Source organism: Rhinichthys klamathensis, unplaced genomic scaffold (genome assembly GCF_029890125.1).
Source record: "Rhinichthys klamathensis goyatoka isolate OS25496 unplaced genomic scaffold, OSU_Roscu_1.1 h1tg000003l_1, whole genome shotgun sequence".
NCBI lineage: Eukaryota > Metazoa > Chordata > Actinopteri > Cypriniformes > Leuciscidae > Rhinichthys > Rhinichthys klamathensis.
The window spans coordinates 5,212,918-5,229,075 of record NW_026606556.1 but is presented as its reverse complement, the minus strand read 5'-3'; the positions used below and the strand labels follow the sequence as shown (position 1 = coordinate 5,229,075).

General features: G+C 37.5%; 1 protein-coding gene across 2 annotated transcripts in view; it reads right to left on the bottom strand.

Moving 5' to 3' along the window:
* ppp2r5d (protein phosphatase 2, regulatory subunit B', delta) overlaps window positions 1-15,392 on the bottom strand; it is a 57,605-nt gene extending 42,213 nt beyond the window's left edge. Inside the window, exons 1-3 of one of the 2 annotated variants that reach the window (XM_056249982.1) lie at window positions 15,241-15,392; window positions 14,360-14,443; window positions 9,972-10,143 (exon numbers count right to left, since the gene is read on the bottom strand). In XM_056249982.1, coding sequence (XP_056105957.1) covers window positions 9,972-10,143; window positions 14,360-14,443; window positions 15,241-15,267 — 283 coding nt within the window. In that variant the 5' untranslated portion in view covers window positions 15,268-15,392. The remainder of the gene's footprint in view (window positions 1-9,971; window positions 10,144-14,359; window positions 14,444-15,240) is intronic. The other variant, XM_056249976.1, reaches the window with a different exon arrangement.
* Window positions 15,393-16,158: the final 766 nt, after the last annotated feature.

Sequence of the window (16,158 nt, the reverse complement as noted above, 5' to 3'; positions counted from 1 at the left end):
AGTTTGCCCACCCCTAGGGTCTAGGGGGAGGGTCACCCAACTTTTGTATTCATGAAAAGAGCAAAATTTCAAAGTGGCTTGTTTGGTGCATATTTTCCCATGTAGCTCTCTCAGTCTCGGCCCCCCATCGCTAGCAGATGGGTCTGACCCAACAAAACCAGGGTGATGACGCGTTCATGTAACATGTAAGGGTGGCGCTGCCAATAAAGCTGTCACAAAGAACCGGCAAAAGCAATGATTATGAATATGTCAAATATAGCAAGGAGACATTTTAATTGTTTAACAAGAGTTTTCTGAGTCAGTGTCGGCTGCAAAGATGAAGTTGACGATACTGACTCGCGATCTTCGCAGTAGTGAACGCGCCCGAGAGAAATGCACATTTCATACGGGTTACATAAGCAGAGAGAAGTCTGTTTTCTTTCGTTTTGAATTCAATTCGTTATTTATTAAATCCAGGCAATTGGTTGATGAAACATTGATTAAAATTAAGATACAATTAATATACAAAACTATATTCACTTTAAAGAAAGGCTTTGTGTTTGAGGTCTTTGTGAAAGTTTTAAATCAGTCTTTTAGTGCCGCTTCCAGAACGGTCACGTCCGTAACATTATTTTGTCCTTCATAAATGCGAACACGAAAAATAAAATAAAATGAATATTTTATGTTCTGTGGATGTATTTTATGTTCTACACCGGATGTATCTTCATCCGGTGGGTAGAATTACTTTTGGTTTAATATAAAAATATTTTGCCACCTAAAAGTTAAAGATGTTTGTGTCACGTCCGTAACGCGTCTGTATTTCCCTTATATTAAATATAAAGCGCATGTGTAGACTGATATTTTTCTAATGTCTGGACTCCTTTATTATAACTCTGGGAGTTGGAAGGGATGTGTCGCGATTCTGCATTCTCATGCCGCGATTTTGGTTTCATATCACATATATCGTTACAACAGCCCTAGTTCCGGGACTGCATACTGAATCCCGAATATGGGATACCAGTTTTAATATATTGACGAACAGGCGAGCAGTGGATTACATTGGACGACGGGAAAGGCGTCAATTGAGAACATTTTCATTTTAAGATTATTAAAAAATGTGTGTGTGTGTGTGTCAGAGAGATAATTGTGTGTATTTTAGCGCAAACCAGTACCGAAGTAATCAATAAATTATCGGGGAGGGTCATGCCTTTTTTCACAATCATTTTGGAGGGTCATAGAAAAATGTATTGCTGGCGAAGGGAGGGTCAAGTCTATTTTGACTATAGATCCCAAAACTCCTCCGATAGCCCCTTAAATAAAAAACGAACAGTCCCTAATCCCGTGCGAATACGGCTATTGTCTCGCTTTAGTCATGGAGAGTCATACACCTTGCAGAATGTGCAAAATGTTAATTATTTTAACAAAATAAGAGGGATCATACAAAATGCATGTCATTTTTTTTTTTTATTTAGTACGGTCCTGAAGAAGATATTTTACATAAAAGATGTTTACAAAAAAAATAGCTGCATTTATAAAAATGGCCCTGTTTTTAGCATAACCAGACAGTCATAAGACTGGGAATTAACCTCCACAGGCAAATCACTAACCCTAGAGCAGGACATCTTTATCTCAGTGTTCGTTCAGTCACACTAGACCACAGCCAGACCAACATGCATTTAAAAAAAAAGAAAGTTTTTAAAAAAAATAATTGTCACATAATATTTGATTAGTACACCATTTCAGAGCACAAAAAGTTGACTTTGATTGGATGCACTACATTTAAAGCCATTGTAAAATTAATACAATAATACAGTTTTGATAAATGTATACATTTATTGAAAGGTGGTGTATTATCATAGTGCTGCCAACTTTGATTTCTAACATTATTCCCTCAACAGACATTTACATCGATAGTCTGGCGTTATAATTTATTTGCTTTTGGTGTACTGTGGAGTGGGTAAAACAGTTTTTAATGGCAGGCTAGCAGTTACCATTGACTCGGTGCTAGCCTAGCACCGGCAAACTATGCAACTGGAACGACTGGATGAAAATTTTTGAAAACTGTCTCCACTGATAAATAACACTAAGGCTAACTTGGAAATGAGGCCCGATGTCCAAAATTCTGAACCACCTCTTTAATGCGCTGTTTTCATTGAAGCACACATACGCATATGTCACTCCCACACAGAGCGGAGATCACGCTGCACACACACAGAAACATTCAGGAGCACAGAAACTTATCAACGCTGCCCCACGACTTTTAGTAATAAAATAGCTTTGCTACGAAATTATATTTCTCAGCAACGAGGGGGTTACATCGCTATTTTAAAGTTATCAGACTCACAGTTTCATTGTTAATAGAGAGAGAGAGAGAGAGAGAGAGAGAGAGAGAGAGAGAGAGAGAGAGAGAGAGAGAGAGAGAGAGAGAGAGAGAGAGAGAGAGAGAGAGAGAGAGAGAGAGAGAGAGAGAGAGAGAGAGAGAGAGAGAGAGAAACGCTGAACAGATGCAGGTATGAATCTCTCTTCCTCTCTCTCTCTCTCTCTTTATCAGCTTCGCATCGTTCCGTTCTTTGCCTCCACGTCATGCATTAAAATCATTTAATGCACAGCTAGCCCTGGATTATCCATTACTTAAACCACATTTTAAATGCAAATTTTTTTAAAACGTTCTGTCTCAAAAATGCATTAACTACATATTGAATATTAACCTAATGCATTAATAATTAAATAAACTATTATATTTAAAAAGGTATGCAGCTGAAATAAAGGAGTTGAAATGCAGTTTGATAACACTGCACACCAAACCTGCAATAGGCATTTGATAAATACTGTTTCATATTTCCCCTAGCAATATCTTAGCACAAGTAATTGTAAGTTTAAAATCTTCAGCAGTCAGAATGATGGTTCGGTGACAGTGTTGTACGCCTCACACAATGAGCAGTGTTTCTACCGCCTGCACATCTGTGTGGTGCACTGAGATCATGCTGCTGCAGGCAACCACCGCGTGATGCACAATGTTCTTCACAAAACGGTGAAAATATATGCAAGCACTCATTCGAAAGCCTGTTAAAATATGTCATCTCGAAACTTACGTAATCCACTCATGTTGAAAAAAAGAGAACAGAGATAAGCAAGAAATGATCTACTTGCGCACACTGCCACAATGCATGCACAAATCAATTATACATGGTGTCGTCTACATTCTGTCTCTTCCTGTATCAACTTTTAGTCCATTCCAATCATTAAAGGTGCTATATGTAACTTTTCTTCTAAAATGAATCCTTTTTTATTGCCTGTGTGTGAAGGGGTTGTAATCACACATTACAATGATCCACTTGTCGGGTTTTGCTATTACCTCTGAAGGCCAGTATTCCTATTTCTATGTGAAGTCTCCGGGTCGGATTTTCTGCGAAAGCCATCGGATGTGACGTGCATGCGCGCTCCCGAGCCTCTCTCCTTTTTATATACAGTCTATGCAACGGCACTGCAGCTGACCACATGGAGTCTGATAACACCCAAACACGACCTGCCTCCAGCACAACCAGGGTATCTGCACACTTTTTAAAGTCAAATTTAAGGCTTTTTAAGACCTTTTTAAGACCTGAAGAAATCAAAATTAATACCTTACATTAGGGGTGCGCAATATTGACAAAAATATGTCTCAATATTTTCAAAGTTTTGTTGATGATAATTAGATGATATTTTACTGATTGTGTTTGTGTACTGGTACCATGGCTGGTTTAGGCCTGTTGTTGACAGCTGACTCACGAAGATATTCATATTTTTATATTCTATGCAGTGGTCAGTTCACAGCAGTGAAAGAAATTAACATTTTAATTTTAACCTTAAATATTTGCAACCTTAAATTGAGTTCCAGGGGCATTTTCATCCATATATGGACCTTTTTTTTTTTTTTTTTTACTTAGAGGTATGCATCACCTTTTATGTCAAATTCTAACATTCAAATTAAATTATATTAGAATAATAACACAATACCACTGTTACCAGTTAAATTAAATCATTAAATCAAAATCCATCTTTGCAGTGCAGAGGAGACACAGAAGCAGCATCAGAACTGGCATTAATATATTTATACTCCATTTACAATTGCATAAATAAAGCTATGATATATTCAATTCTTTCAATTCTTAATTCAATATTTAAATATTAACTGATTTCTAATTGTAACATTTTAATTACAGGGTACTTTAAATGTGAAACTAAAACCGCCAGTAGGTGGCGGCAAGTCACTGTCTCAGGGAGTCATTCATTCAAACGATTTGTTCAAACGGTTGATTCATTCAGGAACTGCAACTGATTGTTCATTGAATCGTTAAAATGATTCGTTCAAAACGCGGATTTCAGTCAAGAAATCATCGCTGTCTTTGACTCTGATCATCGCTGAGACTCTGCTACGGTTTCATTTTGAAATTATCGTCAGCGAAATAAAGGGAAAACAAACAATATTGACAATATTGTTTATAAAATGTAACAATGTTAATTTAACTGTTATATAAAATATCATATTTATTATTGTGCACGGGAAAACAGCCCTCTTGCTGATGTAATATTGTATGATAACAACATATGATATATAAAATACAAAAACTTTATACGTCTATTAGGGAACATACCTATAACTGCACTGTCACGCAGTGAAAGCAAGCATGAGAGACAAATGCGATGTCAGCTCGCAGTGCGCCCTCGTACATAGTTAACGTTAAAGTAAAACAATGATTACAATATCATAATAGACAATACACATCGCACACCACTACGCACATAAAGAATGAACTTACAATTGAACTGAAATTAACCAGCTTTCTTCTCCTCTCCTGCTGTTTCGTGTGCAGGAGACAGACATAATGCTGGCGCGAATGTGACGCGAAATGTCACGTGAACGAGCAAATCCACAAAGAACGAATAGTAAATAAAAAAGTACGCTAATTAGATAGTTTTAATTTGGAAAACATTTAGATATGTCTAACTCAAATTGCCATCGAAAATTTAAGACCTTTCATAAGTAAAAATAAGACTTTTTAAGACTTTTTAAGGCCATACATTTTTCAAATCTAATTTAAGACTTTTTAAGACTTTTTAAGGACCCGCGGACACCCTGACAACACACACTCCAACACAAACTCCACATAAATATAAAAAACAAAACAAAATTGTAAACGTCAGGCCAAACGTCAATCGGATCGACTTAGGACGAAAACACGGATCAACATCGGCAGAGCGTTTGAATTATGGAGAGACCTCCGCTATTTTTATTGTGATAAATTACAAGTTTTCAGATATGCTGAATTTGAAATAATGGTAAACTGTAATGAAATAGCAAGGTAAACTACAACATATATGAGACATGAAATGAATACAAAAGACTGTTCCAGGATAACAAAAAGTAGGTGCTTTAGGATGTAACTTTTATTTTATGTACTAGATCTACTAACGTCACTCATCCCACAACTATCATATTGTTTATAATACACATTTCCAGACACGTTCGGTACAGTAATGTTACTTCCTACGATCTTACTGTTACACTGAAATTGTTCAGTCTAGTTAACTAACCGTTTTCGTTATCATATTATACATTCACCTATGTTGACATTGCTGATTGTGAAAGATACACGAATAGTTAGTGAAATGCATTATGCTAGATAACACCACAAATGTAACGTTATCATGGTACGAGCATGGAGCATTAGTTCAACGTCAAGCTGATAAAAGTAGCCTATTATTGTGACGTTGCAGTGGGAGTTTACATGAGTTTCCAGCATGTTGTGTGATGCTTTCTCCGGTGTGTTGAAAGTCTTAGTGTGGCCGGTACCATGAGTGCTCGCTCTTGTGTTCGAGCATGCGCAAGAGCACGAGCGCTCTTGTAAAAATTGGTTGCAATCTGAAACATCACCGATAGAGGCCGCTAAAAAATACATATAGCACCTTTAAGTCTTTCATTCTAATTCATAATGAATATTACTTCTGCCTACATGCCTATTCAAAACACTAGTAACCTAAACAGTACCGGTACTTCGAGTATAGTCATAATTAAAAACAAAAGATAAAAAGACAGGTCTAATTGGATAATATACTTATTTTTAAATGTAGCATAGTGTTAAATCAGTATATTTTTTTCTGCTGCCATCATGAAATTAAATTAAGAAAAACGTTAAATTTCACTGGTTCACACAGATTTTTGCCATCCAAGCTGGCATCATGGCAGATACTGAAGTAAAATCACTCTCTTTAAAGGAATTCCTAGATAAACACTGAGCTAGTTTGGCTTAGTTCTCACACAAAGACAGGAAAAGGGAGATCTCCATGCTTCCTCTGTTTGTTTGCCATGTGGACATCCAGAGACAGTGCCAGACCACCAGAATCAGTGTTGCCTGGGCCAGAAACAAACACACAGACATTGTTCTGAAGCAAACATATGTTTGGCACCCCGTATAGAAAGGTGAATACGTGCATTGGTCAAGGCTCCACAAGAATGCTAATGACGCATTATTTAACACCCAGAGTATTTTAAGATACAGCGTGGTTAAGAGACCATTGTTGTAGCGTGTAGATGCACAACTCCAAAACTAAAACACATTGCAACAATCACTGCAGTAATTACTTTTACCACAAGAGAAAACATTTCTACCCAAACTGGTATTTCACATTATAGTAATAATAACAACTGTAAAGAGCAACTCTTCTCAAAACAGAGCATAATTTATTAAAACACTAGGCACTAACAACAGTCAACTGCCTTCCTCGGCTCAAAACCACTGGTGTGCATCACTGATGAATTATGACAAAGTACTTTGGTGTTTATATTATTATATTGTAGTAGATGGTTGTAGGAGTGCATATTTTATCTCCTGCAGTTATATACAGTAGTCAACATTTAAAGTGGATCAAAACCTTGAATTTTCAACAATAGCCGATCATGTCTTGATCCACTTCAAATGTTGACTACACATACATACACACCGGCCACTTTATTAGGTACACTTTGCTAGTACCGTGTTGGACCCCCTTTTGCCTTCACAACTGCCGTAATTCTTCATGGCACAGATTCAACAAGGTGCTGGAAACATTCCTCAGAGATTTTGCTCCATATTGTCATGATCGCATCACACAGTTGCTGAATATTTGTCGCTGCACATCCATATGAATCTCCCGTTCCTCAACATCCCAAAGCTGCTCTAGTGGACTGAGATCTGGTGACTGTGGAGGCCGTTTGAGTGAAGTGAACATGTTCAAGAAACCAGTTTGAGATGATTTGAGCTTTGTAACATGAGCGTTATCCAGCTGGAAGTAGCCATTAGAAGACTGTACACTGTGGTTATAAAGAGATAGAAATGATCAGCAACAATACTCAGGTGTGCTGTGGTGTTTAAAGGGACAATGTGTACTTTATGTATTTTATTATTTAAAATCAATATTTGTATTCATAAATATGTCCTCAATGGTGTACAAATACCTCTGCCAATTATCTGACTTATCTGATACTTTTAAACATTAAATTAAAATCACCAGTAGGTGGCGGTAAGTCACTGTCTTTATGAGTGAGTCATACGTCATCGAGTCATTCATTCATTCAGTAACAAACACAATCTATGGTAACAAAGCAAGTGGCTGTATTTATGAACGGGTCATTGAATCTCACAATTCGTTCTCGAATCACCACTGTGTGCTGCCGTGGCTTTCGTTGCAAAATAGCAATAATATGCAATAATATGATCAACATTAAAAACACTGCTGGATATCAGCCTGTATTGATCGCAGATTTAGTCGCACAAACAGCGCAAGCGGCTTGTGACAGAATAAAGACCAACTGAATGACACTTTAATTAATGTAAGTAGAAAATCTCAAATGAAGATCACTGAACTCCAGCTTACTTGTCTGTGTTTTCAGATCACCCGCGCTTCTTCAGCAGTGTAGTTACGAGCATGGTTGGCAGATACTATTGACAAGACCGGGTAGAAAACATATTATTTTAACAGAAAAGCTCTGACTGGGAATTTAATTATTTAAATCTGGCAACCCTAAGCATGAACGGTCGTAAACACCGTCTGTAATGTGTCGTTGTCTCCTACAAGAAATTTAAGGTCCGTGCGTGAAATTTAAGACCTCCTTATCGGAAATTTCAGATTTTAAGACATTTTCAGACCTTAAAAAGCGAAAATTTTATTTAAGACATTAAGACTTTTTAAGGACCCGCGGGGACCCTGTTTCATGTTGTTAACGCCAAATTCTGACCCGACCATCTGAATGTTGCAGCAGAAATCGAGACTCATCAGGCCAGGCAACATTTTTCCAATCTTCTATTGTCCAATTTTGGAGAGTCTGTGTGAATTGTAGCTCAAGTTCCCTGTTCTTATCTGACAGGAGTGACACCAGTGTGTTTTCTGCTGCTGTAGCTCATCTATTCAAGGTTCGACATGTTGTGTGTTTAGAGATGCTCTTCTGCAGACCTCGGTTTTAACAAGTGGTTATTTGAGTTAATGTTGCCTTTCTATCAGCTGAACCAGTCTGGCCATTCTCCTCTGACCTCTGGCATCAACAAGGCATTTTCACCGACAGAACTGGATATTTTCTCTTTTACAGACCATTCTCTGAAAATCCCAGTAGATCAGCAGTTTCTGAAATACTCACACCTGCCCATCTGGTTCCAACAACCAAACCATGTTCAAAGTCACTTAAATCACCTTTCTTCCTCATTCTGATGCTCAGTTTGCACTTCAGCAGATCGTACTGATTGTACACACTCCTAAATGCATTGAGTTCCCATGTGATTGGCTGATTAGATATTTGCGTTACCAAGCAGTTGAACAGGTATACCTAATAAAGTGGCCGGTGAGTGAGTGAGTGAGTGTGAGTGTGAGTGTGAGTGTGTGTGTGTGTGTGTGTGTGTGTGTGTGTGTGTGTGTGTGTGTGTGTGTGTGTGTGTGTGTGTGTGTGTGTGTGTGTGTGTGCATATACACACATACTTTTTGTATTCTAATAAATGAAATAGTTTGGTCTCCTCTCCTTGCAATCCTTCATTAAAGAAAATTACATTATTTGACATTTTCATTGCGCCTCTAAAGTTTTTAAGTAAAATTTAGGAGCACATGTGCTCATTGGGGAAAAAAGGAAGCATGATGCCCTGCCTGTCATTCATTCACAACAAAAGTTTTCAGCTACATTTCTAAGCGTTAACCGGTCAACTTTTTTGGACTACCAACATGCAGTAACACAATGACAAAGTAAATAATGTATGCAGTCACAAGAGGCATTTGAAATGGATTTTAAATGACTCTCTCTCTCTCAGCTGACCACTTGTGATCAGATGACCACCTGAGATAGATAAGTTCAGGTGTAAACAGTACCTAATATAATGAAAACATCACATTAGCTGACGACGTAGTGCTGAATAAATTAAACCATAAGCTTTTTAGGTATAATCCACACCAGATTCTAAGAAATGAACTGCAAGTAACAGGCTTAATTAGATTGAAGATTAGAGTGTAACTCTCTAAATTGTGAGCTGTGGCAAGGTTTCACTGTCCTACTTAGAGAGACACTTGCACTGCTGATCCAATTACAGTCTACGAGTTGTCATGTGCTTAAACTCCCTGCGTGGCCAGACAGAAAGGACTCTTCCTGACTGAGACTGTGACAGAACAACGTGAACAGGAGTATAAAAGAGAGAAAGATTCAGATCTAAAGATGAGAAAAAATAACCGTCAACAGTAAAAGATCTCCAAATAAATTCCAAAATGAATTACCAAATTTGCAGGATCCAAATCGCACTTCAAAAACAGCTCCATCTGGCACAATAATAGACTTAAAAATAATTCCCGGGTCATGCAAGGCTGCCCTCTAACAGTTAACACAATTAGCACCATTCATTGTGATACGTACACAACAACAGATCATTTGATCATTTCCAAGAAATCTTCAAGAAAGAAAGAAGAACTGTGTTGGGCTATGTTCTGTTTGGAGTCGTCTCTACCTTTGATGGTGGGAAGCTTCTGCAGTTCCCGGTTCTTGCTGAGGTTGAATCGTGATGAACTCTGTCGACGCTCCTTCTTTACAATCTGAGGCCCACCTGAGTACTTAATTTTGTTGAGCTGAGTGGGAGGTGGAGTGCTGTTGCTCGGACGCTTGCTGGCTGTCTGCTGGGCCTGGGGGGGGGGGGGGGGGAAACACAATGTTCAGAATCAAAATGGGCACATTATCCCATTCTATGCAATTTCACCACTTCTGGTCACAGAAGGTCAGACTCCAGTGCCCTCTCATGGGAAACACAATCAGAGAAACAAAATAATGCAACAAATAAGAAAAAGGCAATCCTGCTAAGTCAGAGGCAGGGGAAACACTCATTCTGGAGAGCATTTTATTGGAGAAACATTTGGATACACCCATCAGTGCTAGATGAGTCATCAATATTTTGGGTCTGCTTCCTCGGAAGAGAAAGACTTTTAATTTTAAATGTGTGCGCATCTTCTAAAAGTGAACGTCGACTTTATGAGTACACTAGCGTATAAACTCTATTATGATTGGTAACACTTTATTTTACAGTGTCCTTGTTACATTTTGTCACCCTCCTAAAATAATTGCCCAAGTCATTTTCATTTTCAAATGACTTAGGCAATTATATGTATTACTTACCATAGTTATAAAAGTAAATTATGCATAATTGCATGCAACTAACCCTCAACCAAACCCTATTCCTACCCTAACCCTATAGTAAGTACATGTAGTTAATTAATATTACTCAGGACTTATATATAATTACACTGTAACAATGACACCTTAAAATAAAGTGTAACCTTTTGATTTATTGTGTCTTTAAAACAGCTGACTTCATCATCAAGAAAGTGCACCTGTTAAGTTACATCTCTCTTTCCATTTCACTAGATCAACAAGTATTCCTCTATGCCTTGAATTACAGTTTTGTTTACACTTTTATATACATATTAAAACTTATTTATCCATATCTGTATTATACGTCATAACTGATTTACCATATTGTTAGAAAGTATCTGCCAAACGATATTGAGCTTCATCTGATTATATTTACTGGAATAGTTGAGAAAAGCAGGGTGAAAATCACTCCCCATTATGAGAAATTAATTTCACGCCCTAATTGTAATAAGGAATAGCAACTAATTTGTTTTTTTTTGTTTTTTTTAATTTTGTAAAAAAAAAAATGGATGCAAGTAGGAAAAGCGAAAACAGAAATGAGAGCAGAAACACAGTCATTACAAATTCAACCTTGGCATTGTTCTCTTTTCTCATATTGGACACATTAATTAGGCAATAACATTAAAACAATAAATGAAGCATGTAAAACAAAAAATGAACATTTATTTTGACATATACAGTGAGCCCCTGTTGACTGACGATGTCTAGTATAGATGTTTAGAGTAAATTAAGGTGGTTTTTATCCACATTTACAATCAATTCTCAGGTCCACACTACAACGCGAAAACAGCGCTTTCGAATTTATCAGCTTGGGAAAGCGTTTTCAAAAAGCTAATTTTTCGCAGGACAAGTATACACATACATACATACAACTATAAACAAATATTTTCCAATGGCAAAACATTGTATAACACCTATGCAACCACTGTTGTAACACAAAGCAACGCACCACATCAGTCAACACATCTGCCTCCCTAACCCATGGGAGTTGAAGTCCACAACTAACCTAACCCACATACCTCCTTATTACCATTTCTAGATTCAGCCTGCATTAAACATTCATGAGTAGCCTGATCTACCCATCAAATAAATATGTCTTCAATGCAAGATGAGCATCACAGAAACCATTTAAACCATAGGTGAGAATTACAGTATTACCACAGTGGGACTGCCCTTTACTAATGTTGCTTGTCAAGCTGTACGATATGAACCCAGTGAGATTTTGTGCAAAAGCCAAGGCAGACTGTGGTGCGACAACAGCCATCTTTAATGACTACGTGATATAAATATATTAGCTAAGGCCTTGTCCAGACCAATACGTTTTCTTTTGAAAACGCATCTTTTTCTCTCCCTTCTGGCCTTTCGTCCACACTGAGATGGTGTTTTTGTCCTGCGAAAAATTAGCTTTTTGAAAACGCTTTCCCAAGCTGATAAATTCGAAAGCGCTGTTTTCGTGTTGTAGCGCGGACCGTGAAAACTGAAGTATTTGAAAACGATGACGCATGTTTAGTCATGTGATGCATATTGAACCTATAGATTGCCGCTAGTGTGCATGTTATGTGCTATTCACTTCCACACAGTTGCTAAAATGTGTTACTTTATACTCTCTTAATATCGTAGTCCTGAAAAAGATGACAGAAAATTAACTTGCAATTGCTGTCCTGTGGAAAACCATCAGAGTTTTAGACCAAACATTAATGACTGCATCAGTGAATGGCGAGATATTTGGCAAAATAAAATGATCAGAAGAATAGCATGAGAACTTTATTATGTCTTTTACATCTGTATCATCTCAGTGAGCTTTTACGCATGCGCTGTGAGGTGAATTTAGCATTTTTCGACGTTTCAGTTTGGATGAGAAACTTTTGGAAAACGCTTTAAAACCCTAGTATGGAAACAAAAACGTTGTTTTCAAATGTATCCGGATTAATGTAGACGTAGCCTAAAACAATATTTTTGACACTGCCTGACCTTCATGTGAGGCTAAGTTTAATTGCAAAGGCAATTAATCGGCCGCCAGTCTCACTAAGCTATTCAAGACGGCCAATTTTGCCCCACGACAAAATAAATATTTTACATTCAATCCTCAAAATTAGTCTCAGGCAGCGAAATTGAGGCAAAAATAAATAAATCACACAGTGTTCACACGGCTTTTGATCAGAAGGACATTGATTAAATGTCAAAAACAATCTCTTATTTATAGGAACACAGAATCAATGCTAAACCACAATGTATTACTAGCACCATGGCTGAAGCAGTTCAGATAGCTGTAGAAAATTGTTAAATGAGATGCATGTGATGTTTCCAAACCGACTATGTGTGCCCTCATGGAAAAATCCTTCATGCATTGAACGATTTTAATGAAGAAAAAAGCGACACTCGCTGTCCAAGCAACAAGCGGTATGTGTATGTGTGTGTGTGTGTGTAACGACTGCCGCTGTGAAACACATGTTGAGGCCTGCCCATAGCATTGCAGAGCTGGCCTCAGTCACAGGGGTTGCATGACTGAGCCTGACTTAAAATAGACCAAATCAATAAACTTCACCCGCTGCTACGTCACTCTCTCGGCCAGTTGATTCTGTCTGTATCACTTTGAACAACAGTGATATATTTCAGTTCTAACAGGGTGTACAGAGACAAGCTATTATGTCAATACAACCACACACTGGGAGGGATTACAACTCAATACCTAAATGCATACAAATGTAATTATCTAGCTAGCAAATCACTAATGATGCAAAAAATATAAAAGATGAAACAACCTTTCCTTCAACACACTGAATGCTTCACTAGGGTCTAATAAACAAGTCTGACAGCACACGGATCCCATAGAAACAATGATTTAAAAAAAATCAAAAGGCAACTCTACGGTAAAAAGAGTTTGCAAGTCTATTTGCCTCAAACGGTAACTGTGGAGGACACTAATCAGTCGCCTGAAGAAATAAACTTCTTTTTATGAACATCATGAAGATACATTAATGTAGACGGTATTTATATCATTGATTTTTTTTTAATATGATTAAATAGCCTACTGATTTGGGGCATTTTTTGAGCGATTGAATGTGCAAATTTTGTGCAATGTTCAGTTGAAGCAATACAGTATCTTGCCGTTTACTTAAGTTGATCTGAAAAATATATTTTAAGCTACTGCTATTTGATTTAATAACATACATACAGGCCTACAGACTAGGCTCATTTGCTCATTTTAAGAGGGGACTTGTATTGTTTTTTATAGAAGAATAAAACACCACTTAAAGAGACACTTCAATCTTACTGGTTAATAAAGCAGAAATAGAAATGGGGGATGTCTAGAAGCAAGGTAGATAGCAAGGCCTTTACCTATCCTCAGCATAACATAACAGTGTGTACTGCAAACCTATGCCAGTGACAAGTCAAACGTGCTTTTGGAAAAACGTCTGTATGTAACAAAAAAACAAGCAGAATCAACAGGAAGTGTAGAGATTACTTCACATATTACTACACAAAATGTACACTGCCTTGTAGAAGTCAATGAAATTGAATTTTAGAGAAAAAGTGAAAGAGAAAGCCCAAGAGAAAGTGAAAAAGCCCAGCTACAACACTTAGCAAGCAAGTTTTTGTGCTAATACATCCTCTAGGCAGCCCTACAGTCAAACACATTATGAGCAATAGGTTTTTTTATAGACCTGATTTGTTTTTAATAGTCATCTTTACCTCTTCTGAATTGTCAGTTCCAGCATCCTTTCCACCACCGGCATTACTGTTTTTCGTGGTGCTTTTTACAGATTTGCTTGGTTCCTGTAACGACCACAAAAAGAACCAATAAATGAACATATGAGTCATAAATGCAGCTCTTCTTGATTTTTTTTTTCCAATCTTAAAGCCCATTTTGTTATATCTAAAAGGGGACGGTCTGCAATATGCAAGTCAAATCGTGGGCAGGTCATGCTGCAGGGTTGATATGACAGGTGGTGACACCCAAAAAGCCCAATTTGAACTACATTTTGAATCAGGCAATGACATAAACAAAACATTGACTGCCATCTGGGAATAATAAATGATTTCAGTTCACACAAGTCCAGCATCATATACACAGTGACAAACTTGTCCACTCATATATCGAGCGTTTATATAACGATGCCCACAGCCCATCCACAGCCTGTCCACTGAAACATTGACTCATGCAGGAGACATGTATGCGTGTCCAGCTTATGCTGCAATCTGTCAACTAATACGTCTGTATTCACATATTAACGGACGATCATAATCTCACTATGGAAAACTGATCTGTAAAACAAACACCGGGTAAAACAGCAACCGAAGAGCATTCCCTCAAACATATATGATTTATATTTTAAATAGACGTCACGATGAGCTAAAGAAAACGCTTTCTTGTAATTTAAAAATTCTTGTGAATATGTAACTGTCAATGTTTTGACTTAAGATATGCAGGCACAAATGCGCCCGTTTAGCGGGCTAGCGCGGCCTTCACTCACAAAAAAACAACGCCAGCAAATGCTGCAGAATAATAGTTGTACATCAAATTCTCATACGCATTAATTACACATGTGTTATGATTGTAATCTGTACTTTACCTTCTCTTTTTTAGTTTTATTCGGCATTTTGGAAATGTAGTCTTTAGCCGTGCCTCCGTGATAAGGCTTCCCTTGCACTCGGGCTCTCGCGCACACTGTTACCTCCAGCTCACGCGCCCTCCCTTCACCAGCAACAAGCTGATTGGTCAACAAAGCACGAAACTAGCTAGCAACAGCACAGCGGAATTTTTCTATTGGCCGCTCCTCGAACCAGACGGTCTTGAGGTTCCCGAACGGGGTCCTGGCTGCGACTACAGCTGTTGTTGACGACTTATCTAAAGGTGCAGATTGTCATTTGTCACAAGAGGAATTGATCGTGGGAGGGCTGGTGACATTGACCGTGAACATGTCAGAATAGGGTCTTCCAGGGGGTGTTTAGGTTATATAGGGCATAAGTGCTGAACCGCTTAAATGTTTTTGTTTGTGAAATTTGATGCAGTTGAAGTCATCTGATTCAGCTTGAGAATAATTATGTCATCAGATAGGCCGTGCTATATGAAAGGTATTATTTATTGTTTTATTCATTTAAAATCCGCTAACTGCATAGAGGTTTCCACTGGAATTTTCTTATTCACACAGGGTTAGACTCATAGTTCACTTCACTAAATCATTTGGTCTTCTCTAAAAAAATATAACGCAAACGCACTCTTTGGCTTAGAACAAGCGTTACAGATCTTCGTCCATTATATAATGGCTTATAGACACGGTTTCAGTTTTTAGATTTAAACTACATTCTTTTTTATATTCATATATAAAACATTATAAGTATATATATATATATATATATATATATATATATATATATATAAAATGCATATTATGTATTAAAAATAATACTTCATATTTTTCTAAAGATTCCATCAAAATATCCATACAGAAGCAACTAGTGCCATCTATTGGTGATATATCCTATTTCTC